The 27315-nt window shown below is 38.7% G+C and overlaps 1 protein-coding gene across 7 annotated transcripts; it reads left to right on the top strand.

Annotated features, from left to right (window-relative positions):
* On the top strand, positions 1-24179 carry LOC127949167 (mediator of RNA polymerase II transcription subunit 25). Of its 7 annotated transcripts, none has more exons than XM_052546155.1 (20): positions 1-204; positions 729-869; positions 945-990; positions 1077-1201; positions 1369-1467; positions 1538-1658; positions 2541-2700; positions 2859-2983; positions 3998-4073; positions 4179-4408; positions 4494-4580; positions 6740-6822; positions 6910-6967; positions 7815-7922; positions 8540-8713; positions 21185-21292; positions 21462-21533; positions 22645-22803; positions 23366-23462; positions 23640-24179. In XM_052546155.1, the coding sequence occupies exons 2-20, from the start codon at positions 745-747 to the stop codon at positions 23744-23746; spliced, it is 2160 nt and encodes a 719-aa protein (XP_052402115.1). In that variant the 5' UTR covers positions 1-204; positions 729-744; the 3' UTR covers positions 23747-24179. The 7 variants fall into 7 exon arrangements, with proteins under 7 accessions (XP_052402115.1, XP_052402124.1, XP_052402106.1 ...); XM_052546164.1 differs by having other exon boundaries at positions 6737-6822; positions 23369-23462; XM_052546146.1 differs by having other exon boundaries at positions 2-204; positions 6737-6822.
* The last annotated feature ends 3136 nt before the right edge of the window (positions 24180-27315 follow it).

The raw sequence follows: 27315 nt of genomic DNA, 5'->3' as shown, positions 1-27315 counted from the left end.
CCAGCTCCCAGATCTAAGATCAGACCGTATTGTCGATTGCCGATACGTTAAATCATAATGTTTGTTGTCATCACGGTCTACGTTAACGTTTAGGTGAAGCTTTCATAAAAGAACTTAAGGCGGCTGGTTTAGATATAATCAAGCTAAATGACTGTATCAGTCCTTTTTATTCTTATTAGAAGTCAGTTCTACTAATTATAGCAGGTAAGACACACGAGCTAAATTAGCATTTGAGGAGAACGGCTAACAAACATGCTAAGACTTGTATGTGTAAAACTTGAACGTGTTCACTTTTTATTTATTTTTTATTTATATTCTTTATATCTTTCTATGAATTGACTGTTTAATTGAATGAGAATACAGATAAATATCTCAGCCGAAATGAGGCTGTCAGGCATCTTTGACACGGACTGAATCACTGAGTCATTCAAAAATGTCTATGTCGGCGTTTTTCTAGATATTGAGACACAGCTAACATATATATATATATATATATATATATATATATATATATATATATATATATATATATATACATATACACACACTCTTTCTTTGAGAACAGACATGACAATAGATAATAATAATAATAATAACAACAAAATAAATAATGCTTCACAGCCAGTGGTCTCAGTAAAGTTTAAGTGCCCGTACCCTACACAAACTCTATATTACAAATTATTTTTTTAATAGTCACAGCATTGAACTAATGTCTGTCTTGTTTGCAGACACAGGGCGACCCATATGGACCCGACGTCCAAGCCTGGGTTGAATCAGGTGTCAGATGTGGTGTTTGTCATAGAGGGAACTGCAAACCTTGGTCCTTATTTTGAATCACTTCGGGAGAATTACATACTACCGACTATAGAGTAAGAGTCATCACCTGTTTATTCATCCTGACATTTTGTAAGACTTCTGTACAGACCTACTTTGTGTGATCACAGGTATTTTAATGGAGGACCACCTGCTGAAACAGATTTTGGTGGAGATGTGAGTTGGATGAATCCGTTGTTTACACCTTCTCTTCATGTTAGTGCTGTTATTTCAACATCTTATAATCTTCTTGCTTTTAATAGTATGGTGGCACTCAGTATGGTCTGGTGGTCTTCAACACAGTGGATTGTGCTCCAGAATCTTACGTCCAGTGCCATGCTCCCACCAGCTCTGCTTTTGAGTTTGTCTCGTGGATTGACAGCATTCAGTAAGGGCCATTCCATGATATATGCATTTTACTATAGAAAGTACGAGATAAAAGTGTGCTTTTGCTTGCTTAGATGATCTGTTAGTTATGAGTGTATGTCTGCTTTGAAGATTTTTATGTTTTATATGATGAGAATTGCAACTTTTACACTGATGCTTTCTGCACAGATTCATGGGAGGTGGAGCAGAGAGCTGCAGTCTTATAGCTGAGGGTCTTTCTGTGGCCCTGCAGCTCTTTGACGACTTCAAAAAAATGAGGGAGCAAATGTGAGTTCTTTAACTTGTTTTTAGGAATCTGTGCTTGTATACGTGTTCTAATTTTTTTTTTTTAATTCAGTGGTCAGACCCACAAGGTTTGCGTGTTGCTGTGTAATTCTCCTCCATACTTACTACCGGCTGTGGAGAGCGTCAGCTACACGGGCTGCACCGCAGACAGCCTGGTCCAGATCATACGTGATGTGAGTCTACACTGATTCCCTTGTTTTATCAGACATGGCTGTTTGTCAGAGTTCTGTTGTAAACATAGAATTTGTTATATAACCAGGCCCACCAGGATTTCGTGGAACTTTTTTCACCCCCCGAGTTATCAACCTTAAATCACTGAATTTGATGTGGCTTTCTCAGATTTTGCAGTGAAAACCCATCAATAATCTTTATGTTTTTTTTTTTAAATTTCGGTTCTGGTCCCCCATGCACAAAGGCAGTGGTGACATCAGCATAGAAATGCTCATGATTCTGCTATGCTGAAAATACAGAATTATGGTAGACACAGGGAGTGACACTGATTATATACTATATACACTAGCAAATATTCGCCCCAGTATACATTAGATTAGGGGTGCATGATATATATCGGCATTAAAGGCGGTTATCTAATCAGCGGTAAATACCATCATGTGCGTGATTTCCTATAGAGCAGCTGTTACTACACAGAGCTGTTGTTAACTGACAAGCTGCGCAAATCCAAGCTGATAATCAATGTCTCCATAAGTTTTTCATCAACCAGTCTAAATTTACAGTAGGGCATGCAAATTCGGTCAGTTTTTGCAATTATTGATCTCATGTTAACTTTTTTTTTTTGGTGGAAATTTTGCAGAAATTAGACACAAAGCAAGCTACTAAGTTTTGCAGAATAGCGAAATCCTGGAGGGGCCATCTAATGTATTTACCTTGATGCTGATCATTTTGATTGATACCATCATATTCTACAATATTATGTTCTATATTGTTTACTGTAATGTCCTGCTGAATTTTGAGTTGTGCCATTTATGTATAAAAGCTGGTATCTGTTTCTGATATGTAGTTAATGAAATTAATATTATTATTACTATTGGCTATAGCGGGGGATCCATTTTTCTGTAATTGCTCCACGGAAACTTCCAGCGCTTCGATATCTTTTTGAAAGAGCATCTTCGGTCGCAGGTGCACCAGAATCCTCACATCCAGACTACAGTCAAGACCCCTTTCACATGGTGTTAGTCAGGGGCATTGCACTTCCTGGTAAGAAAGACACTTGTCCTGTTAGTGAATGTGCAGTGATATAACATTTTGTCAACAGCTGAGCAACAGATGGCAGAATTTGGAATAAAGTGGTATTTTGCTTTTATTATTAGGTTTGCTCTGATTAATGCTTTCATGTTACATATGTGTGTGTCCAGTTACTCCTGGAGGAGGTTCTGGTGTAGTCTCTCTGAAACCGGTCTTGCCACCTCAGCCTTTGCCTGTGTCCCAGCCTTCTATGGGCTCAGTAACCCAGACTCCTCCTCCTCCTCTTTCATACCAGGTGTGTTCATGTGATTAATAGAATGATATAACTTCATTACATATACATTACTGTTCAAATGGTCAAGGTAAAAAAATAAAAAATCTTTCTCAAAATAAATATATTTTTTTCAGCAACATGGATTCATTAAATTGTTCAAAAATGACAGTGAATACATTTTCTTTAAAAACAAAAAAACAAAATCTTACTGACATCAAACTTTTGAAAGGTAGTGTATATATTTTTATATGAAACGCCTTTCAAGCAAAACATTTCACAAAACTAGTTTTTTAGGTGTCGTATGATAAAACAGTCGGTCTTTGTCATTCAAAATTAAAGGTTACTATGTTTGGAAACTATGGATGTGAATATATTACATGTAATATCATTAGTACATATTACATACTTATTTTGAACTTATTTTTTTATATATATATATTTGTGACATGAAAACTACGCTATTAATATCTTGAAATAATAACACATTTTATTATCTGTTCTGCTAGTCACATTAAAACAATATTTAAAGGCAAATAGGTCTAATGAAGAACTCGGATCAGAGAAATTGTATACAATGGGTTTGTCACAGGGAAAATGGGGACAAAAAGGAAAAACAGGGACGACAAAAATATATGCGCGTTTTAATGAACTGTTCTCTTACCATTGGCAGGTGATGTAAAAGGTTAATTTTGGACCTTGTCCGTGTCATTGCTTCAGGGATGTAGAGTAATCAGAGCATTTCTCTCAGTAACAGGCTAATCTCGGTCTGCTCATTCTGAACCTTTCTGTGCCTAATTGGAGGCACATTAATGGTAATTTTCAGCATACAGAGCCTCATTTTGATTCTTAAGATTAAAACTAACTGCTGTTATAATCTTATTTGAATAGATCTAAGTGGTAGATGGGATGTGCATCAATGCATTTGTATTTAGTGGAAGGACCTGGCTTTGTTTTCAAGCAAGGCTGTGCACACTAATGATGAGACTTTATGAATGTTTTCCCTCTGTTGCATACACGATCTCTCTCTTCCCACAGAATCCCGCTCTAAACGCGGCACACGATGCAGCACAGAAAGTGCTAGATGCAGCCACTCAGCAGCAGAAGATTCGATGTGAGTCAAATTGTGTCCCTGTATCCTCGAATCTTCCACTGTGTTCCTTTGTTTTACTGTCTTCCCTATTTTGAACACCGTTTGCTGAGTTGTTTTTGTTTGCAGTTCCTCAAATGCCAAATGCTCCCTTCAGCCAATCACTCCCATCAGGAGGTAAACCCAACCTATCTACAGTTACCACAGTGTCACCGCCAGTGTTAACGCAGCAACAAGTTCCACCCCAGCAGCCACCACAGCAACCACAAGGCCCACCTGCACCCAACCAGCCGCCTCCTCAGGCCCCTCAGTCGCAGCCCACCAATCAGCAGACGCCGCCAACATCACAGCCTGGCATGGTCAGACTTGAGAAATGTATTTCTGTGGTTACTGTCTCATTTGGACTCCATGCAAGAGCACTTTCAATATACTCTTGTTTTTTAGGGTGCTATACCTGCACCTCCGGCTGGGGCACAGCAAGGTGTTGCCAATAAGATAGTGGCATGGAGTGGAGTTCTGGAATGGCAAGAGGTGAGAAATTTATACTAGTGATGTCATGGGAATATTTGCCTTCAAATGGTCTTCTTCAGACCAGTTACGTGGTTTACTGCTGGAAAACAAACCATAATTAGGACCTGAATTTGGAGAGGTACTGAATTTCTTTGCCTCTTGGTTAGGGCCTTTTATTATAAAATTGTATTTTTATTTTAAGTCGCGATGAACAGTTTGCATATTTAGAAAGATTAAAAATTTTATAGAATGGTGTACATTATTCAAAGATTAACGTTGTTAGCAATGCAGACTCGCAGCATATGCAGAGATGGAGTTTAAGGTGGTCTGCACATGTAAATGAAAACTGTTTGTGTGGAGCAGCATTTTACTATGAACAGAGCCGCTCTGAGATGCACGTAACTTACACACATACAAATGAAGCACATATTAAACCAGAAGCTCATATATTTAATTTAATTGAATCACAGCCTTTGTGAATTCACAATACCACTATGCTCTGGTTTTAATATTTCGTGTAGCCTTAGAAAATGGTCTAATAATGCTGTTCATGGCTTCTCGTTCATGGAATGTGCCACTTCCGGTATTATGCAGGTTAATCGAAGGGAGCAAAATGCCATCAAGGATTTTTTTTATAACATGGAGTACTAGCATGTAATTAAGAAATCTTGACAGTCCTAATCTTGGTGTTTTTTATTTTTATTTTATTTTATTTTATTTTTTTACGCAGTATAAAAATGAAATGAAATTTTTTGAATGGAAGCCCAGCTACTGTAATATTTGGATACTGAATTGTAACTGCTATTATATTGTGATTACTACTGGGCTATACAGTTAACTACTAACTAAGAACAGAAAATTGACCAAAACTATGTAAAAACCTGAAAGGCTCTTTTATCAATGCCAAAATGTTGCTAATAAAGCTTTGCAAACAAGTGTTGTTAATATTAAGTAAGCTAATTAAAAAATATATAAAAAAAAAATATTGAAAAATATTCAATTAAAGCTGAAATCAGATAGATGGGGGAAAAAACTACAGAAAAATTTGAAATGTTGCTTTTGCAACTATCGGAAATTAGTTAGTAATAACTGAAATGAAAAATAAAGCTAAATGGAAATTAAAACACAAAACTGAATGGATGTCTTACAGCTGTTTGCGCCTCCCAGGTGTGCGAGGAGTGTTTGTTTGGAAAATGGAACATAAATGGATCTCAATTAATCTCTTTGAAAGACTCTCGTAGCTCATCTGCAACTCAGATGAAGTGTAGTTTTTTTCTAGACATGTGAAAAGATTGATTCGATCACTGAAAGCGAATCTGGTGAATGCTAGTCGTTTTTCATTGATGTGTTGTTAGGTGGTGCATGTGTATTGTGCATTGGATGCCATTTGCACAGACTGTAATGTGATCAATCATGTTTCTTGATTTCTGTTTGATTTATGGGAGAGGCCTTTGCCTTAAATTAATGTAGCATTATTGACTATTCCACAATGACCACAACATCAGCTCACCAATGAATGTTCCCAAACACAAAATCCGCTATCGAAATGTTTTTTTTTTGACACTGAGTCAACTCAAATAATCAGAAAACAAAAACACAGATGCACATGCCATGGTCATTATCACCATCTGGTCAATAACACGCCAGCCAACCAATGTGCACTTATCAAGCACGACAGCAAACTCTGTTTGCTGAGGCCTGTATTGGAGTCTCCTCCTGGATGAGTTCACACAGCTCACCTATTCATAAACAGTCCTGGGATTTCTCCACAATCTCCTTTTGCAGCGATACTGTAAGGTGGTTATAGTAAGGATGTGTAAACTTATATATTTCTAAAATCGACAAGTTGTTGTGTTGACTGAGTCAGCAGTTGGTCTAAATGAGGCTTTGGAAAAAAAAAAAAAAATTCTTGAGATGGTCTGTTTGCTCATTGGTTGTACCATTTTGATTGACATAAAAACGTTGCAGCTGTTCCATTTTCAGTGCAATCTCTCTTGTCCTGGAAGTTGCACACACAGGTTGTATATTTCACAGAGACCTCCTGCTTTAAGTCGCACCATCCATCTTTGCCAACAAGGTCTTTTTACTTTGATTGTTAACCTCTTCATCTTATTCTGTCTGTCCTTTTTTTCCCCCTCCCTTGTCACCTCTCCCTCTGTCTCCATCAATCACCGCAGAAGCCCAAGGCTTCCTCCATGGACTCCAACACAAAACTTACACGCTCCTTGCCCTGCCAGGTCCAGGTCAGCCAAGGGGAGAATCTGTGAGTGACTCCGTTTGGCACATATTTGCATAATGTAGAATGTATGGAAGAGATGCACAGCGAGGATGATTTTTTTGTTTGTTTCAGAAATACAGACCAGTGGCCGCAGAAGCTGATCATGCAGCTCATCCCTCAGCAGCTCCTGGTAAATGTGAACATTGTTGTTCCCTGGAGGATGTATTACTGGGCTTGAGAAGGAAGAAACGATTGCTTCTTGTTCTTTCTCTTGTTCTCCTATATTATCTCCTTCACTGTCCTTTTTCCTCTTCCTTCCCCTTCCCTTTTTTGGTTTCTTCCTTAATCTCCTCTTCATCATTGCTCTCCCTTTTTTTTTTTGTTCTTCTCCTTCTCAATCTTTTTCCTCCTTTTCTACTCCATGTTGCCTCCTCCTCTTTCATATTTGCGTTCTCTTTTTTTTTATTCCATCATCTCCTGCTCTTCCTTAATCATCATCTCCTTTTTCTACATAATCTTTTTCTCCATAACTTCCTCATTTCTTTTCTTCTTTTTATCCTCCTCCTCAATCTTTTCATCCCCTTCATTTTCTACTCCATAATCATCTCCTCCCCTTCCTCATTCCTCCTTTTTCTTCTCCTAAGTCTTACTCCGTCGTTTTCCACTCTGTAACTGTTCCTCTTCCGTTTCTTTATAATCTTTTTCTCCTCTATCTCATAATTCTTATCTCTTCCTTTTCTATTTCTGCTCGTTCTTGTCTGTTTTCTCCACTGTGACAATCATCTCCTGCTCTTCTTTCGCCTTGTCCTTCTGCTTATGTTTCACTCCCCGTGTCTGACTAGTAAACTTCACTGATACACACAGTAGCAAAATGCATTGTCACATGAGTAGAATGTTCATTTATAGACTGTATTCTTTGTTCAAATGAATAACTTTTGTGGATGTCATCCTAATATAGATGCTGATTTGGGGTTGGTCAAACATCTGGTTCACATAGTTTATTAAAGAACTGATCCCTATGTTTTGTCTGTCTATAGACTACTCTGGGCCCTCTGTTCAGAAACTCTCGTATGGTGCAGTTTCTGTTTACTAATAAAGATATGGAGTCTTTGAAGGGACTGTATCGCATCATGACCAATGGATTTGTGAGTATAAAAACAGCATTATTCATAACCTCCTCATGTATGGTACACAAGTCAGTTCAAAATTAATAATCAAGCTAGAAACTTCTCTTATAGGCCAAGTTTTTATGTTCAATATGCATATAGCTATATATTTTATTTCACAAGTGTCTGTTTATCACATTGCAGACTTCTGAAGAAAATGTGATAGTGTGTAATAATGGACTTCACCCTCTTGGGGGAGTTCTTCCTCTGCCTTTGTGTGTAAAATGAAAAGATTTTCACATTTGGCTATGAAAAAAGTCTAATAATAATAATAATTATCTGCAAAGTCACATAGCCAGCATTTCCTGTGAAAATGAAAAGCTCTGAAATGAACCTTTACCCTGGAGCTAGATCCCTTGACGCAGACTAAGAGATCTGTCAGTAGTGAATCACCATTAACACTGATTAAATTCAGTTTTAGGTTCAATCTGTGTCTGGGAAACGGCTGCTTAGTTCATTTTAATCCTGTCTTCAGAAATAATTGTGTAGGCCCAGGCAGCTCTCCAGTCACTCTAGTTGTGTGTGCTGTCTAGATGTGTGGATTGACACATAGTTTGATGTATATTATGTGTGTGTGTGTGTGTGTGTGTGTGTAGGCTGGATGTGTGCATTTCCCCCACAGTGCTCCGTGTGAGGTGCGTGTGCTGATGCTGCTTTACTCATCTAGGAAGAGGATCTTCATGGGACTCATCCCTAATGACCAGAGTGGATTCGTCAATGGCATTCGACAGGTCATCACTAACCACAAACAAGTGCAGCAGCAACGCTCGGTGAGTCACACAAAATGGTGTAGTTTTCACTATAAACAAACAGTTATTGATATTTTATAGTCAAAGCACAAAATTCTAAATGTAATACACAAAAAATGCTCACTTGAAATCTACAACTAAAGTAACTTTTTGTTCCTGTTAAATATTAGTGTAAAAGAATAAAAGTTTTTAAGTTTATTCAGCAATGAAAACAATCATGTTATGTTTTTCTACTTTCTACCTTTGAGCAGCAGTCTCTAGTTTTGCTTTGATGTTGCTCACATTAAGAGTTTATTAAGACTTGCTAAATGCTATTTATATTTATAAGCGGCTTTGGCAATTTAAAACAAATCCCCAATGGCTAATAACCATCTTAGGACCTGCAACATAATACAAGGTTAAATATAACATTGTATCCATGTGTCCCTGACACATGTTCTGGTTGGCATTAGCATACCAGATAAACAACAAACTGTTTCAGTAATTGCTAATGAGAAGGGGAGAAATATTGAGGATCATACCAGCCATTCTTTTGGTAACCAGAGACAAAGAACCTGATTTATCTTGTTAATATTGGAAAATATCAAACTTCGAGGGTTATTAAATTAAAAATTAAAAATTAAAAAATTTAAATTAAATTACCGTATTTTCCGTACTATAAGTCGCACTTTTTTCATAGTTTGGCTGGTCCTGCGACTTATAGTCAGGTGCGACTTATTTATCAAAATTAATTTGACATGAACTGAGAGAAATGAACCAAGAGAAATGAACCAATAGAAAACATTACCGTCTACAGCCACGAGCGCCCTCGCGCGGCTGGAGACGGTAATGTTTTCTCTTGGTTCTTGGTTCTAAATAAATGCGACTCATAGATAAGTGCGACTTATATATGTTTTTTCCTCATCATGACGTATTTTTGGATGATGAGACTTATAATCAGGTGCGACTTATATTCCGAAAAATACGGTATGCATTTAGGAGACGCTTTTATCCAAAGCGACTTACAGTGCATTCAGGCTATCAATTTTTGCAATGCTCTACCATTTGAGCTACAGGAACACTATATTCTGAGTAAAGCTTACAAAAATTTACAGCACATGTGGCATATTTAAACTGCTCACCCTTTTGAAAAATTTGCTGTTTTTGAAAGTGAAATTGGTGCCCTGAATTGTCTAGATCCAAAGAGTTTTTGTTTAGGATTGTGGAGGTGTGGGACTAAGGGATGTTGAGGTCTGCATGCACTTGTTTGACTACAGTAGTAGCTAATCTTGAGGCTGACTCCAACATTGGCCGGAAACTTTTTTCTCAATAATGACGCAAAACAAGGAAATTGCCTAATGTGAGTGATTTAGAGGCCAGTAAAGTCAGAATATTTGTTACAAAAATAAAATATCATATTTGTTTTCTTTTTATTATGTTTATTATTATGTTACTGTATTAAAAGTAATGTACTGTTATTAAATTAAATATTAATATTAGATTTTATAAAACTGTGAATCTTTAGAAAGAAAACAGCATTCTTATGTTAATTTTACTAGGGCTGGACCAGAATATTCGGTTATTCGAATATTCGTTCGGTGGGTTGGAATTCGATTTTCAAATTTGAGATTCTAATAATTGTTTTGTTTTTTTACACCTGTCATCCTTCTTGAAACGTTCTTCATTCGCACTTGAATATAGCCAATTGTTTGTACTATCGGCCCGAATGGTTCTAAGGACTGTCAGGAACAGTTACAGTTGTTACACCAGATACTGACTGGTTTTCAGACCCCCCAATACAGTAAAACTGCACATTTTAGTGGTCCTTTATTATGGCCAGCCTAAAGCACACCTGTGCAATAATCATGCTGTCTGTTCTGCATCTTGATATGCCACACCTGTGAGGTGGATGGATTATTTCGGAAAGAAGTACTCACTAACACGATTTAGACAGATTTGTAAACAATATTTGAGAGAAATATGCCTTTTGTGTACATGGAAAAAGTCTTAGACCTTGGAGTTCAGTATTGCATTTATAATTTTTTTCAGTATGTGTGTGTATGTATATATGTATATATATATATATATATATATATATATATATATATATATATATATGTGTATATATATATATATGTATATGTGTGTGTGTGTATGTAACCCACTAGAATATAATTTTATAATGTAGTGGGTTATGTTTCATTTACTCTTTGTGTAATTTTTTGTTTCTAATTTAGAACTGAAATGTTAATGGAGTCTCACACTTCATATTCCAAGTCACAAAATATGTAAGCTTGTGTCTGTTATTGGTAGTAGGGTTGTTTGGAGTGCACAGGTAAAAAGCTTGCTTTTGCCTTGCAAGTTAGCTTGATCTTTATTTTCATTGGTTCATATGTGTTAAGTCCCTCCCTCCCGGGAAAATATAAAATGTGTGTGGTTAACGGGAGGAGGGGGAGAGATAAGAAATGTACAGCTGAGGAGAGAGCTGATCGGCGCGATTTAGCTGACATTGCAGTAAATATTAAAATTAATCAATTGATCATCCTATTAACACTTTGAAGTGTATATAGTGCATATGTATACTCGAGTGTTTGAGTTAATTCTGTTGTTTATATTTGCCTCTGAGTGTACATTCCCTGTTGAGCTATCACAAGACATCACAAGAGACATTTCTCCATAATGGGAACTCCTTCCCTTCCAACCTTTCCTGAAGTCCTATTGGCTCACGCCAGTCCAAATGACTGGCCAGTTGTTGCGAAGTATGCAAATCGCATGCAAATACTGACAAGCTCGAGAGACAGTATAAAATGCTTCAGATTCTTCTCCTTCACTTTGCTTGACAATCTAAGAATATGGCTTATAAACTGTTTACAGTAGCTGGATTGCTGCTCCTCTGCAGCATGCAGGTGAGTATGATATTTTTCTTTAGATGCCAGATGAGTCTGTCTGCCCAAGAAAGAAGGGTTGGACCTTAAGGACTCTGGTGATGAGCTCATGCAGACAAAATGTCCGCATTCATCGAATCTGCAGGACATAAGCGCAGCTTCTCACGTCCCCCTTCCATGGAAGTGCAGATAATGGAGTTAAGGGTTCTCATATTGCCACAGATGCCGGACAATAACTTTGGCTCCTCACTCATTCACAAGATACCAGCCCCTCATCAGTGGCTACCAAGTTTGGAAGACACTGCTCTCCCTTATAAACATGATGCCATCCCTCAATCATTTAAGGCGATATGCAGCCCCCGCTGCAGTGCAGCAACCTGCTATTAACAGAGGATTAGTCGATGTGCTTTAGTCGCTCACCCACCTGCAGTAAAGCTTCCCCTGCCTCAGAGCGGCAGTGAGTCCCCTAATGCCTTGGCATGCAAAAGTAAGGAGTCACCTGATGCCCCTGCACAGAAAAGCACACAAAGGTGAGGGTTCACCTGAAGCCCCTGTGTGGAAAAGCGCGCAACCTGAGGAGAGTGTCCTATCAGCCTTCCAGATTTCTCTGGACTATTACGTCAACTGTTAGCACCCCTACGAAGTGGTTTAACTAGGTCTTATAGCCATTCACAGTCTGTAGTGACAGGCACAGATGTTGCCACCCACATCTGTTAAAAGTACACCAAAGCTATGATCCATGTGATGCCAAGCCGAGCTTTACAGCAAAAGAACGCAAGATTGAGGTCTTCTTGAGCCAGCCTAAGCATTGTCACTGGAGGTCTTGGTGCAATGTGTGAATGTGTGTAAGAGCAGTCTCTCCTCGAGTCAGTCTATAACATATCTGAGACTGTGCTTTGACTCAATGGAGATGCTCGCTCGACCTCTCGGAAGTGCTCGGCAGCCATTTTTTCTTCCCTGTGCCATTTCAAACTGTGCAGCACTGTTCACTTGAGGGAATTTCAAAGGCTGCTGGGACTGCTGCTGGCAGTGGCATCAGCGGTACATCTTTGGGGTTTACTACACATGCCCCCTCTGCAGTTTTGGCAGAAATCTCGAGTTCATTGGACATCGTAGACGTCGTAGACTTCGAGCCGTTTATGCGTATCCCACATATGCAACAAAACTCTGAGGCCATGGGCAAAGATCTCTTCAGCCGGGGGGTTTCCCTGGGCTTGGTGACATCACGTGTCATGGTCATGACGGACACATTGACTCGCAGGTGAAGAGAGGTGTGCAAGGGCATGTCGGCATCAGGGCTGTGGGCAGAACCTCAGAGCCGGTGGCACATAAACCGTTTGGAGCTAGAAGCAGTGTTCTTAGCTCTAAAGGGTTTTTGGCCGCGGCTGGAACAGTACCATGTACTGATTGGCTCTGACAATGTCTGTGGTTTCATACATGAATCACCAATGAGGCATACGATCCAAGCCTCTGCACAAGCAGACAGCGAAATTATCTCCTGAACTGCGGAGTGGAAATGCTTTTGAGTTGCTTTTTGGGATTCCTCAAGGAGAGCGGAGGCTACATCCTCAGTCAGTTAAGATGATTTGGACCCGCTATAGGAGAGCAGAGGTGGATCTGTTAACCATGAGCGAGAATGTGTCTTACTCCTCGCTGAAAGGGGACGCTCTGACATCGCACTCTAATCAAAATATTGCAGCTTGTGTTATGCAAGATCGGGGAGGAGGAGGCTTCGGGGATACCCCAGAACTGGCCAACCAGCCTCGGTTCTCAGACCTGAAAAAGCTGCTGGTGGCGCCGCCTTGACCGATCCCCATCAGGAAGGATCTGCTGTCTCAAACAAGTCATTTTGGTGTGGCACCCCAACCCGGAGTTATGGAGCCTTCATGTGTGGCTGTTTGTGGTATAAGAGGAGCAGAGCACCCTGTATTCTTGTGTGCTTGAGATTCTCTCGGAGGCACGGGCGCCCTCCACAAGACGTTTGTATGCTCTTAAAAGGGGAGTGTTTGTGGTGCCTCGTTTTGTTCGCCGTTGGGCGGTCAATCAATCGACCCCCACATCCGCCCTCAGTTCTGCCCTGGGACCTAGAGGTGGTGTTAATAGCTCTTTCACAGCCACCATTCGAGTCTTTAGCATCCATTACTATAAAGGAGCTATCTCTCTAACTGCACTTCTTCTTGCCCTCGCTTCTGCTATGCGAATAGGGGATTTGCATGTGTTTTCTGTGGACTGCGATTGTATTAGCTTCGGACCTGGTGACTGCAGCATCACTCTCTGGCCGAGACCAGGCTACGTGCCTAAATCACTGTCTACCCCCTTCAGAGTGCAGACTGTTTCGCTGTCTGCCCTGTCTTCTGAGTCATCGACCTCACGTGACGCAGACAATCAAACTTCAGTCTGCCTCTTCAGAGTTTTGAGAATTTAGCTTTCGGCAATCTAACCGGTGGTTGTGCGAAGGGCCGGGCTGTGTCAAAAATAAGTATTACTATCACAGCTGTTGTATGAGCAAAGGTTTGGAATGTTCTTTGCACATTTGGGCCCACTCAACAAGGGCTATCGCCTCCTAGGTGTGGTCTGGTATGCGGAGAGGTATGTCTATTCAGGATTTATGCTTTCCAGCAGCATGGTCTTCTCGGGTACCTTCGCCAGGTTTTACAAGCCAATGCTGCCGGTGAATGGCTGATTCACATTTATGCTACTCTATTTATGTGTTTTTGCCGCCTCACAGTAATTACTCTGCACAGCCCTATATGATATTGTTGTTGTTGTTGTTGTCGTTGTCTGCCCTGTACTCAGTGCAGCTACTGCTATTCGATTAGTGTACCATCATGTTATGTGTTATATTGCTGATTTACACAGTTATCTCTGTGTAGCCCCTTCTCACAATACAGTGGTTGTTGTTGCTTCTGCCCTATTTGTCAGCACAGCATACAATATTACTGACCATATATGCAAATTTCATATACCTGGGGTTTAGAGGCTCATTGGCTTAACTCCAACCATCAGCTGCTAGCCCGCCTAACAAGCGTCACTATTAGTTGTGGCAACTGTGTGTTCTATCTTCGCTGAGTATGTGATTTGTACTGGCAGCTCATAGCCTCTCTCACAGCAGGATTGAATATCATTCCCACACTATAAAAATGTCTCCGTGATGTCTTGTGAAAGCTCGAGAGGGAACATTTCTGGTTACTATCGTAACCTCGGTTCCCAGAGAGCGGAAACAAGACATCACGGAGGTCGACGTGTTCTCTGCTTGACCAGCTAAGGGGCGTCAAATTCTGACGTATTTGTCGCATTAACCGCATTTTATACTGCCTCTCAAGCTCGTCAGTATTTGCATTTCAATTTGCATACTTCCCGACAATTGGCCAATCATTTGGACTGGTATGAGCCAATAGGACTGCAGGAAAGGTTGGAAGGGAAGGAGTTCCCATATCATTCCTGCTCTCAGTGAACCAAGGTTACGTTAGTAACCGGAGATGTTTTTTGTTATTGCGGTTACGTCATTCCCTCTTAAATAGTGCTGAAACGGACTGTCCTTAAAGTTATCTTCAAAAATAACTTTCAAAAAAGGAAAAAAGGACTGATATGGCCATATTTTACCAAAAAATGTAGAAAGTTCATTATTGTACTTCAAAAGCACATTAATGCAATGCACGAGTGCGAATCACTCCGCTTGTGTGCGGATTTCCTTTGCTGTAGCACAAAACCGGACACACGCACTCAGATATATGCTGCCCTCGCCTGGAAAGAGTGTACACACTTAAAACGTGTCTCTCCTCTTGCTCAAACTGTGTCCTCCGCACACTCAAATCTCTCTGGGCTCATGCGCTATAGATATTAATTATTTTCACACCTAAATTAAACGTTGTCAAAGGTTGTTAATATGCACATTTAAAATGTTGACTCAACAGATTTGTGCAGGGACTTTACTTGATTTTTTTTTTATTGTTGTGTTTTTGTTTTAAAATAAAATGGTTATTGTAGCTACTTTGTTCTACTATATCTCTTGTATTTTGATCTTTTCTTTGCATATATGCCTCTCTCATATCAGTTGGTATGATGGCAATAATAAGTAAAAACTCAAATCAACAACAAATGTATAAATAGATGTAAATCATGCAGGATATAACAATAAATGCTCTAATAGCATCACTGTTTAATTTTTATATTTAATCCAGTGTTTAATCCGCAGATCAGCTGATCTTGAGCTGACCTCAAGTTTGTACCAAACTTGAGATCAGCTTGATTGTGTGAATACTTTGCAACTGGAAATTTCAACTATTTGTACTATTTTTTTTTTCCTACTAATTTAATAATTTAGTTTTTCTACTGCAAGTGTTTTATTTATTCAAAAGAGTTTATTCTTGACCAGTGAACTTGTATCAACAGATTTTATTCAGAATAACTTTCTAAAAGAGAAGTATTTAATTCAGTGACTGCAGAGGGGCCTTAAAACGACATCCATTAGGCACTAGTTTATTGAACCTTAAAAAATTGTTATAAAAGGTAGGGGTATGGAGTGAGTTTTGGTTCTTTATTACATGCGAGAAAATAAAAGATCTGAGAGAAAAAAAAAGTTTGAGAGAAAAAGTTATCACACTGATAGCAAAAAAACATTTCATGAGAGAAAAAAGAATATTTGAGAGAAAAAGTTTCATGCCAATAGCAAAAAATAATTATATTTGAGACTAAAAAAAGGTTTGAGAGAAAGTATTTTCTCATAGAACATAAAAAATATACATTTGAAATTTTTTAAATTATTTCTGAGAAAAAAAATCTCTCTAAAAAAAAACTCTCAAATATATATTTTTTGCTATCAGTGTGAAAATATTTTCTCAAAAAAAAAAAAAAAGTGTTTCTCTCGAAACGTTTTTCTTTGCTCTTGATGCAATTTCTTGCTCTCGTGTCAGGATTTTGCTTTCACTGTGAGAATTGTGTCATGGGCGGGGCCACGTTCCTATTGGCCAGTCGGGTGAGCATCGTCTTGTCTTGGGAGTCGAACTGATTCATAACACCATTGTTCGGTTCACCTGCATAGATGCCGCCTCTGCCTTATGGATAGTTAAGTTGAGCACGGACACTCCAATGTTTGGGCAAGATGATGACACACAGCTGGCTGAGCAAGTTCAGTATCACTGAAGATTAAACATTAAAAAATAGCACTCATATTCATGAATGAATGTGTATTATATTATTTGCTTGCTAATCACTAGTAAAGCTAACCAGCCATCATCCTAGGTAAACTTGCAAACTCACCTGGTTTATACTGTTTAAATCAAATGCCAAATTAATGTTTTGATTTAGATAGTTTCACGCCTTATTTAGTGAGTAGTGAGCAGTGATTGATATACCGTTTGAAAGTGTCCCACCTAGTTTTGTTTAAAATAGTCTTTGTATGGTTGTTGCACATGTTTAGCTACACTGCATGTATAGCTCACAAACTCAGCTACACGGGCTTATTCTAAATATTTTTTACCATCTAGCCGAGGTCTAGAGCTGACAAGGTAAATTGCAGGTCTAGGACTAACTCTTACATTAGCAACCCACAAATATGTTTGTGCCTGTACTGTCATGGTAATTATTTTTTCTTTTAAATCTTTCAAACGGTATGTCAATCATTGTCTAACGTTAGCTAGTTGTAGGGTTGACACCACTATATATATAGATCAGTGGTTGCCACCTTCCATGCAAACTAACGTTAGTTGAAAGTTGTACGGGAGGTTGTAAGAACAAGCAGTTACTCTTCAGGTGCTTTGAGGCTAGCAAGTGCAAAGGTAGAAACTAGCTCACTACTCACTAAATAAGGCGTGAAACTATCTAAATCAAAACATTAATTTGGCATTTGATTTAAACAGTATAAACCAAGTGAGTTTGCAAGTTTACCTAGCATGATGGCTGGTTAGCTTTACTAGCGATTAGCAAGCAAATAATATAATACACATTCATTCATGAATATGAGTGCTATTTTTTAATGTTTAATCTTCAGTGATACTGAACTTGTTCAGCCAGCTGTGTGTCATCATCTTACCCAAACATTGGAGTGTCCGTGCTCAACTTAACTAGCCATAAGGCAGAGGCGGCATCTATGCAGGTGAACCGAACAATGGTGTAATGATTCAGTTCGACTCCCAAGACAAGACGATGCTCACCCGACTGGCCAATAGGAACGTGGCCCCGCCCATGACACAATTCTCACAGTGAAAGCAAAATCCTGACACGAGAGCAAGAAATTTCATCAAGAGCAAAGAAAAGCGTTTCGAGAGAAACACTTTTTTTTTTTGAGAAAATATTTTCACACAGATAGCAAAAAATATATATTTGAGAGTTTTTTTCAAAGTATTTTGAGAGAGATTTCTTTTCTCAGAAATAATTAAAAAATTTCAAATGTATATTTTTTTATGTTCTATGAGAAAATACTTTCTCTCAAAACTTTTTTTAGTCTCAAATATTATTATTTTTTGCTATTGGCATGAAAACTTTTTCTCTCGAATATTCTTTTTTTCTCTCATGAAATGTTTTTTTTGCTATCAGTGTGATAACTTTTTCTCTCAGATCTTTTATTTTCTCGCATGTAATAAAGAACCAAAACTCACTCCATATAGGGGGCTATATATTTACTTGTCAATATTCGATCATTTCCATGATCGATTGTCATTTAAATGAATGATCAATTTATCGATTAATCCTTAACCATTGCTGGAAAATGCAGTGGCGCAGTCACAGGTATTTACAGGGTTTGCAAAACTCACTCGAAAAAAAAAAAATGCTTTCTCACCCGAATTTAAGCTGGTTTAGTTTGAATAAAATGCTAGTAGCAGGATTATAAAATAAATAGATGTTATTTTGATCATTTGATAAAATGAAGAGAGCACACCATACATTTGAGATCATTTTACGGACCGCTGAATGCGCCTCTTTAAATGGTTTCCTTGTGCTCGTTGTTGTATTTTAAAACACAATTGTTTTCAACTGGCATGGCATTGAAAATAAAATGATCTCAAACGTAACTGTGATGCGTGTGGCTGTGTGTGCTGTGCAGTAAGTGAACTTTTTCCATCGGGAGAGTTGCGCGGTCACGCGCTGCCAAGATGGTGACGGCCCGCTATGCACATTTTGAGCTTCAAAAACGCTCTTCAGGAGTCTACGGTTGACGTAACGGACACTACGTTCATGTTTTTATACAGTCCATGTGCAAAACACATTAACCATTTTATGACCAGTATTTAGTTTGATCCTGCTGGATCCTGTTCTGGAAAATGTCAGATTTGGAATTTCTGCTTGTTTTAAAAATCCAGCATTTACATTGCATTAGATCTTAACAGTGCATGCATACAGAGCCACTGCTGGGCAAATGGGTGCCTTAAGCAGAACTGTATTGTTGTGTCCCCTTCCCTAATTATTATGGAAGTAAAAAAAAAAAAACACCTGTAAGGGGCTCAATATAGAACTTTAATAAAATATAAAAGTAAATAACTAAATTGTAATTAAATTGTATTATTTAAAAAATTACATATGCCTATGGCTGTGATTTTACTAATACAGTTGTCTGATTGATCTTATAGTCTCAAACATTCAGGAATGACACAAAAAAAAAACGATTTCAATAAAAATCAAGGATTAGATTTGTAAGGGTTGTGATCTCCACACATTGAAGAAATTCTAGAAAGGTGGGCAAAAACTAAAGATTAAGTGGATATTTGAATTAAACGTTTGGTCACAAGGAAACAAGGATTTGATCATCATATGATTATATTAATTAATCAGTCATTATTGCCTCATTGTTTTTTATATAATGCATTTTATGGCATTTTAAAGGTTGTTGTTTGGTCTGATTTTATTACAAAAATATTATCTGAATACTTCATAAATTATTATTTGAAGAAATTTGAAGTATCAAAGCCATGGTTAATTTGTAGTTACCATTGCTACAAGGAACCCAGTTTTTTTTTTTTTTCGCAATTAAAACTATGGTTAATTTTCAGAAAGGAAAATGCAAAAAAAAAAAAGAGAATATTAAAGGGTTGGTTCACCCAAAAATGAAAATTATGTCATTAATAACTTACCCGATAGCTTTCAGTCCCTCCATTGAAACTGTGTGTACGGTATACTGTCCATGTCCAGAAAGGTAAGAAACACATCATCAAAGTAGTCCATGTGACCTCAGAGGGTCAGTTAGAATTTTTTGAAGCATCAAAAATACGTTTTGGTCCAAAAATAGCAAAAACTACGACTTTATTCAGCATTGTCTTCTCTTCCGGGTCTGTTGTGAGAGAGTTCAAAACCGGATCTTCTTGAACCAGTTCCCTCAAATCGAACTGAATTGTTTTAAAAGGTTCGCATCTCCAATACGCATTAATCCACAAATGACTTAAACTGTTAACTTTTTTAATGTGGCTGACACCCCCTCTGAGTTCAAACAAACCAATATCCGGGAGTAATTCATTTACTCAAACAGTACACTGACTGAACGGCTGTGACGAGAGAACTGTAGATGAACACCGAGCCGAGCCAGATAATGAACGAAAGATTGACTATATATTTTATATTTTTTAAATTTAAATTTACATTTACATTTATTCATTTAGCAGACGCTTTTATTTTGGCTCATTAAAAATTAATCTTGCTGCAGCGTTCTGAATTAATTGTAAAGCTTTGATAGAATTGGCTGGAAGACCTGCCAAGATGGCATTGCAATAGTCCAGCCTGGACAGAACAAGAGCTTGAACAAGGAGTTGTGCAGCATGTTCCAAAAGAAAGGGCTTGATCTTCTTGATGTTGAATAAAGCAAATCTGCAGGATCGGACAGTTTTAGCAATGTGGTCTGGGAAAGTCAGCTGATCATATATCATAACTCCAAGGCTTCTAGCTGTTTTTGAAGGAGTTATGGTTGATGTGCTTGATAGTGAAATTGTGATGGAACGATGGGTTTGCTGGAATCACAAGCAGTTCGGTCTTGGCAAGGTTTAGTTGAAGGTGATGGTCCATCATATTGGAAGAAATGTCTGTTAGACAAGCTGAGATGCGAATAGCTACCATCAGGATGGAATGAGAGGTAGAGTTGAGTGTCATCAGCATAGCAGATATTTTATATATATATATATATATATATATATATATATATATATATATATATATATATATATATGTGTGTATATATATATGTGTGTATATATGTGTGTATATATGTGTGTATATATATGTGTATATATATATATATATATATATATATATATATATATATATATGTATATGTTTTATGTAAGACGAATGTTGAAGTAATTGTTTTCAACATTATGCCACAAGTGCTGTTTTTTGAGCTTAACTTGTATTGAACCTAGACCAAAAAAATCACTGCACAAAAAATATGGTTTTCAAACATGAGTGAACGTACATACAAAATCAATCATATAGTCACAAGCTTGAAAATGTGCATGACATTTAAACATTACAATGTTTAATAATGAAAACATACTCGCACACATGTACCTTCATGAAAAGAAAAGCATTTTAGGATATTTAAGTGAAACAATGGAATATTAGTTTGAAGTGTATTAGTGTTTTAATTGTGCTTTTTGTGCTTTGTTGTTTAATTCTGTCAGTAATTCATTGCTGGTCTATTTCTCAGATGAACAATACTGTTCAGATGCAACCTGGACAGGTCCCACCCAATCAGAACTTCCTCAACAGACCGCCGGGCCCCATCCCTGTTACGCATGGCAACGTGCAACAGCAGGTAAAGCAGCAGTGCTTCCCCCTCGCCTCTCTCCCCTGCCCTGCTCTCTCTCCGTCTTTTGCCTTGTGCACTCACCCCATTTGTATATTTCCTCTGCTTGAGATGGACTGTGCATGCTGTTCTAAACCCTCCTCGTCTCCTCCTCTCTGTCCCTCTCTTTCTGTCTAAGTCTGTGGTGGTGGGCTTGCCCTCCGTCAGTCAGGTCACACTGATGGAGGACCAGCAGAGACAGAACAACATGGTGAGAATCAGAAACATAATTATTCATGCATGCACGGACGCATGTAGGACCATGTTTCCTGCAAGCACAGGGTTTCACAATTTTCTGCCATTTCAGCACCAATCTTGTGAACAGCATTGTGTGTTAAAAGGGACATTGCTGAAAGAAGTCTCTTAGACATGTGGGGGTTTTTGAATGAGCCGTTTTAGGGGGACGTGGCAGAGTCTTGACTTTTATAAAGAATATCTTTTTGGATTTGAGACTTTGGTCTATGCAACTTTACAGATCATCATTATGCACCAAGAGCTTGTAACACGCCAAAGAGACAGGAAAAACTAAAAAGCGCATCATATGACCCCTTTAAAACAGCTAGCTCATAGAGTCATTAATTTGAGAAATGGACTACATTGGTCACACTCAATGATTTGGATTCACACAAAAAAAGAATCGGCTCTTACAAGACATTCTTTAGTAAATGGGATGGATTACACTGGTTGCACTGAATGTTTATGATTTAAAAAAATTATAATAATAATTCCCTAATCAGTGACTCTTTTTAGTTGGTCCCTTTGTTTGTTCTTATGATGTTTAGTTAAAAACACTGATGTGATGATATTTCTAAGTAGTATAAATATTCTAAGTAAGAAATAGCCAATGAATGCATGAAATGTTACTACATTCTTTTGTTTGTTTTGTATTATTTAATATATAATTAAGGCCAAATATTGAATTGCATTTATTCTGCCCCTAAAAATATGTCAATAATTAGCCAGGGATCATTACATTTTTCTTATGGTTCCCATCCCTAGAATAAGCAGTTGTGCTTGTGAATATCTAGTTTACTTGTTCCTGTGTCAAACTAAGCTCTAAATATCTGTGAATATTGGTCTGTGGGCTGAGACTAAAAAGAGGGGAAAATGGTAACGTAAAACTAAGTTCCAACTGTATTTGATGTGAGAAGCCTTGGCTATAATCAGAGGACTTCTGGGAGGATATGTCCCTTTTAATACCTTTAGCACAGTAACAGTGCCTCTCTATTCACGGTTCTCTCCTGTGAGACTCACACAGAACTACGGTGTTTTACAGCTCTCATGTCCACTTTCCTCATCACTGTGGTTTTGATTTCCATTAGCTGAGAGCAGCTGCAACAGGCAATCAGCAGCCGCCGGTCACAGGTGCTCCGCCCAATCAGGTGGCCCAAGCTCAAGCACAGCCTCCTGGTGGCATGCTGCGCCTCCCAAACCCAGGCGCAAACCCCCAACTCCGCAGTCTCCTCCTCAGCCAACAACCTGTAAGTGTGTGCAGCGACTAGCATTATCAGCACACATTTTTCCCGTTTAACACTGTAAAGCTGCTTGGACACAATCTGTATTGTGTCAAGCACTTTATAAATAAAGGTGACTAGACTCGACTTGAAGCCCCTCCATAGCACTTTCTTAAGCTGCAGTCACATAAATTTGAGCATGTGAAATTTCTACAGATGCTACATTGCTTGCCACACACTGCAGCATTTCAACATAATGCAATTTAGAATTCCTAATTCAACATATGATACATCCAAATTGTAAAAATATTGTGCATGCTATTCCACTTTATTTAAAGAATGCATTCATTTAATTCAGATATGACATTGTGACGCATCGATAATCTATGAGTCACATGTCTTCACGCTGATATGAATACACAGGTCAAGAGTTCACAAAACCTGAGCTTTGAAACGCAGCGCAATTCGCTTGGGCTTGCATTTCCTGTCTCCCGCTTTTGCATTCGTACTGTAAACATGGAAGTCAATGGAATGAAAAGTGCCATTCACAGTTCGGCTCGCTCTTATATTCCGTATTCTCTCTCTGAAGCAGGGTGGGATGCAGGGCATGCAGGGAATGCATCCCATCCAGCAGATGGTCCATTCTGCACCAGGAGGGGGCGCTCAGTGGAGGCAGCCTCACCAAGGTAGCGCTTAATTTCCAGTACAGTATCAGTAGCACAATTTATTTTTATCACATCTGTGACCTCGTTAATTGTGTAAGAGATTTCATTTATTTGCTGTGGCTTGTACTGCTATTCAGGGTTAATCTTTTTTTAAACCTCTTGGATACCTTTTATGCTATAAGTTTTATATTCCCACAGGTCCGCTGATGATCCCTAATGGTCCACGGGGTCCAGTCGCACAGAATCCTGGGATGCCTCAGGTGTCGAGCGTTATGGAGGATGAAATTCTTATGGACCTTATCTAAGGACTGCTTTACCCATCATTCTTTGCTTCAGAGGTTTCATTGCAAAATACGAGAGTCATCTTAGCTCGGATCTTTCTTCTTTTTGTTAGAAGCAGGTGCGTAGGGGAAGATTAGAGGTGTTTAGAGTGAGATCAGGAATTTATTTTCATACTTGTGTATTAGTTGATGCATTTACATACAAACCTATCAACAAATTTTGTTAGCAGTAACTTGATTGTTCATATGGACGGGACAAAGAGCAAGGCGTTTTTGAAAACCAGGCTCTTCCATCACTCTACACCTCTTCGCACCTCAAGATTAATCAATTAAATCTGGTTACTATTACATTTTTATGAAAGTTTTACTTTCTATCGGTTTTACTTTTTCTTAATTTGTCTTTTGAAATCTAGTATGTTGTTTTATGAAAATGAATAAAGTTAATTTTCTCAAGCTATTTTTGTCTTTGAGGTCTTCCTCAAAGTGATAATCCACCTACAAAAATATAGTCATCATTTGCTTACCCTCATGTCGTTCCAAACCTGTATGCATTTGATTTCTTAAGTTAAACACAAAAACAAAACTACTTTGATTAATGCTGATAACCAAAAAGTTTGTTCACACTGACTTCCTTTGTATTTTTGTCCATACAATGAATCTGTTTAGTCACCAGCATTCTTCAAAATATCTTCTTTTCTTTGTTCCAAAGAAAAAAACGAAAGCCATACAAATTTGGATCAACACGAGAAAGAGAATAATGATAGAATTTTCTTTCTTTCTTTGTTTTTTTGGTGGACTGTCTCTTTAAGGCAATGTATTTGTTTGTATGTCAACCTGGTAGTGGTGTGATAGCAGCGGACGAATGACTTAAATAGACTGAATGATAGGTTGCAAAATGCTAGATTCTGCCAAATGGTGTCACAGCGTTAAAATTAACCACTCCAATATGTCATGGAACCATACAGTGGACCTCTGTGCCAAGTAGTTCTACCAGATGGCAGCACTTGGCCACGCTTTCCCTGGCATAACACGTAATCAGGCTGGACACAGACACAATGTATGACTACAATCCACACATATACATAGATCTGTGTGATCGTATATGCATAATGTGACATTGGTCTGTTCTGATTAACCAGCTTGTGTGCTAAACAAACAGTTTTAATGACCGAACGTGACTGTCCCATCATGCTTATTCTTTCAGAGTACCCAAAGGCAGTAATTATGAAGTGGCATGTGATTTGTGTGAGACATATCTACATATCTGTCACATCAGGAATGCGTGTTCTGAATCCAACGCACCAGTAATGGGAACATGGCTGCACAATGCACGTTACCAACCGCTGACATTCAGCAGAATTAAACAGCCTCCGGTCAGTGAGCAGTCAACCGCTTTGACTAGCATGCACGTTTTTGTATGCTGTTTCGCATGCAGACCTTTTAGTATACAGACACACGTTCTCACACAGACAGGAAGTGATGTTAGTCCCTGTCACCTGGGAGACGGAGACGGTTGCTAAGATACACTGACACTGGGATCTGATTCTAAGCTTTCTCTCCATCCCTTCCTCTCACACAAGCCGCATACACTCAAAGATAGAGGCTCTTCTGTCTTGCAGTGACGGCTGCTCATCCCTTTCGCTGCCATCCAGGTCACGTCAACAGCTGAACAACTGTGGGCTGAGTGCCCTTGCTTTTATTTCTTGTTTTTTTTTTTTCACTTTCATACTTTCTAATCTGTGCTTGTTCCTATTTAAAGCCAGCTCAGTTTAAATGGCACTCTTTGGGATATGCAGACTGTTTGCACTTATCACAGTTTGATGTGTGTTGATGCACATTTTCTGGCTCGTTATGGTCTAAATAAAGAAGCATCGCAGTAAGTAAATCGCTGCAGCGCAGACAGTGATGACTGGTGACTCTGCTTCAGTTTATTAAGCCTAACGTGCAGAGTTGGGCCATTCTGCTCACTCATCTGGAAGAGCGAGTATTGTTGTAGTTCCAGTGCTGCATTTAATTTTGCAGCGTCTGCTCAATCGACGTTGAGCTGTGGCCAAGGGAATAAGTGGGTCACGCAGCCACGGAGAGTTTGTTTTAGGGGGCGATCACTTTGACTGACTTCTGTTTTAAATATAAAACTCAGTGGCAGGAGGACGGAAGTTGAGTGTTTTGCTCCCAGAGATGTTCACTTAGCACTGACAGAAAAAAGTGACATGGTTGTTGGACCTCTGGGGCAGAGATGCATCTGTGGCCTTAATGGATGTGCATTGACGGAGGCTCAGCGTGTAGGTGTATTTAGTCATTTCTTGTGATTTTCAAAAGCCTTATTTTGTGCTTAGAAGGGAGCATTTGAGGGGTTTGCATTCTGACAGTGAAGATGGTTCCTGGGTCTAATTGCACTGCTCTGGGGAAGCTGATCTGTTTCTTGTACGACACATATCGGACCGGAGTGCTGGAGCAACATGTTGCCCCCTCTCTGAATGGGTCGCACCATGTGAGGAGGGGAAAAAAGGACAAAGAAAGATGTAATGCGCTTCTATTAACAGCAAGACTAAGCCTTCTGCCAATCCTGACTTGACGCGGTACAGCAGCTGACATGCAGCAAAGAAGAGGAGGTGCAAGTGAGAGGTCCGAAAGGAGATCTATTAACCAATAGCACAGGCCATTGAGAGACAGTGTGTAGAAACACAAGAGCTTATCAAAACGAGTTCACTGCAGTGGGGCTGTCATGGTGCTCACATCACTATGTTTTTGTTGGTTTGGTCCACTTACTTTTTAATTTCACTACTCCATTTGATCTTTATAAAAATCACGAGTATAGAGTAACACAATGTACTGGTATTCTGGGACAGGACTATAGTAAAATAAGCCGTTTTCCACAGCTGGAAATATTTTAAATGTATATTGTATATACCAGAGAGACTGTACACAATGGTTTTCTTATGATCTTGGACATTCTGAGTGCATATACTGTATATTGTGTTTAGAAATGGCTTTTGATATTGCTGCTCCAAGAGAAAGCTATTTTTAAATTGCGAGTTTGAAAAAGGTAAAAACAAAATGTATTGAGATCACAACAAAAGACAAAAATTAATAATGTATGGCTTCTGGCTCTGTATAGATTTATTAGTCTGTTATCAAGAAGTGCTGTTCAGCTTTAGATTTAAATCACTCCTGCAATGCTAAGGTTTCATTCAGAAAATATTTGCTGTCACAGGAAAAATATGCATCCAAGCAAAGTGCTAACATTGCACTAACATTATGCAGTTAACAGTGAAAGTGTGCTTTGTGCTAAGTTAAACTTCAGTGCAATTGTCAGTAACCACAAGATCGCCCTTGGAGGAGTGTCACACATGGTTACATCACACATCATGTTGCATATTATTGTTTTGTATTTCTACCTTTCAAAAAGGCGTGCAATGAACCATAGCCCCACCCTTCCGTCATTTGGAGAGGACAATACAGGGTTTGACAAGAACATGACACGAGCATGAATTACTGCATTAGATATATTCTGGCATGCCCTTGAAAACAGCACATTTTGATGTGGCTAAATCTGCTGATATGGTTTAATGCAGCATAGAGGAAGCAGCACT

The sequence above is a fragment of the Carassius gibelio genome, chromosome A3, assembly GCF_023724105.1.
Source record: "Carassius gibelio isolate Cgi1373 ecotype wild population from Czech Republic chromosome A3, carGib1.2-hapl.c, whole genome shotgun sequence".
NCBI lineage: Eukaryota > Metazoa > Chordata > Actinopteri > Cypriniformes > Cyprinidae > Carassius > Carassius gibelio.
The sequence above is the reverse complement of the archived record's forward strand: the minus strand, read 5'-3'. Positions and strand labels throughout refer to the sequence as shown.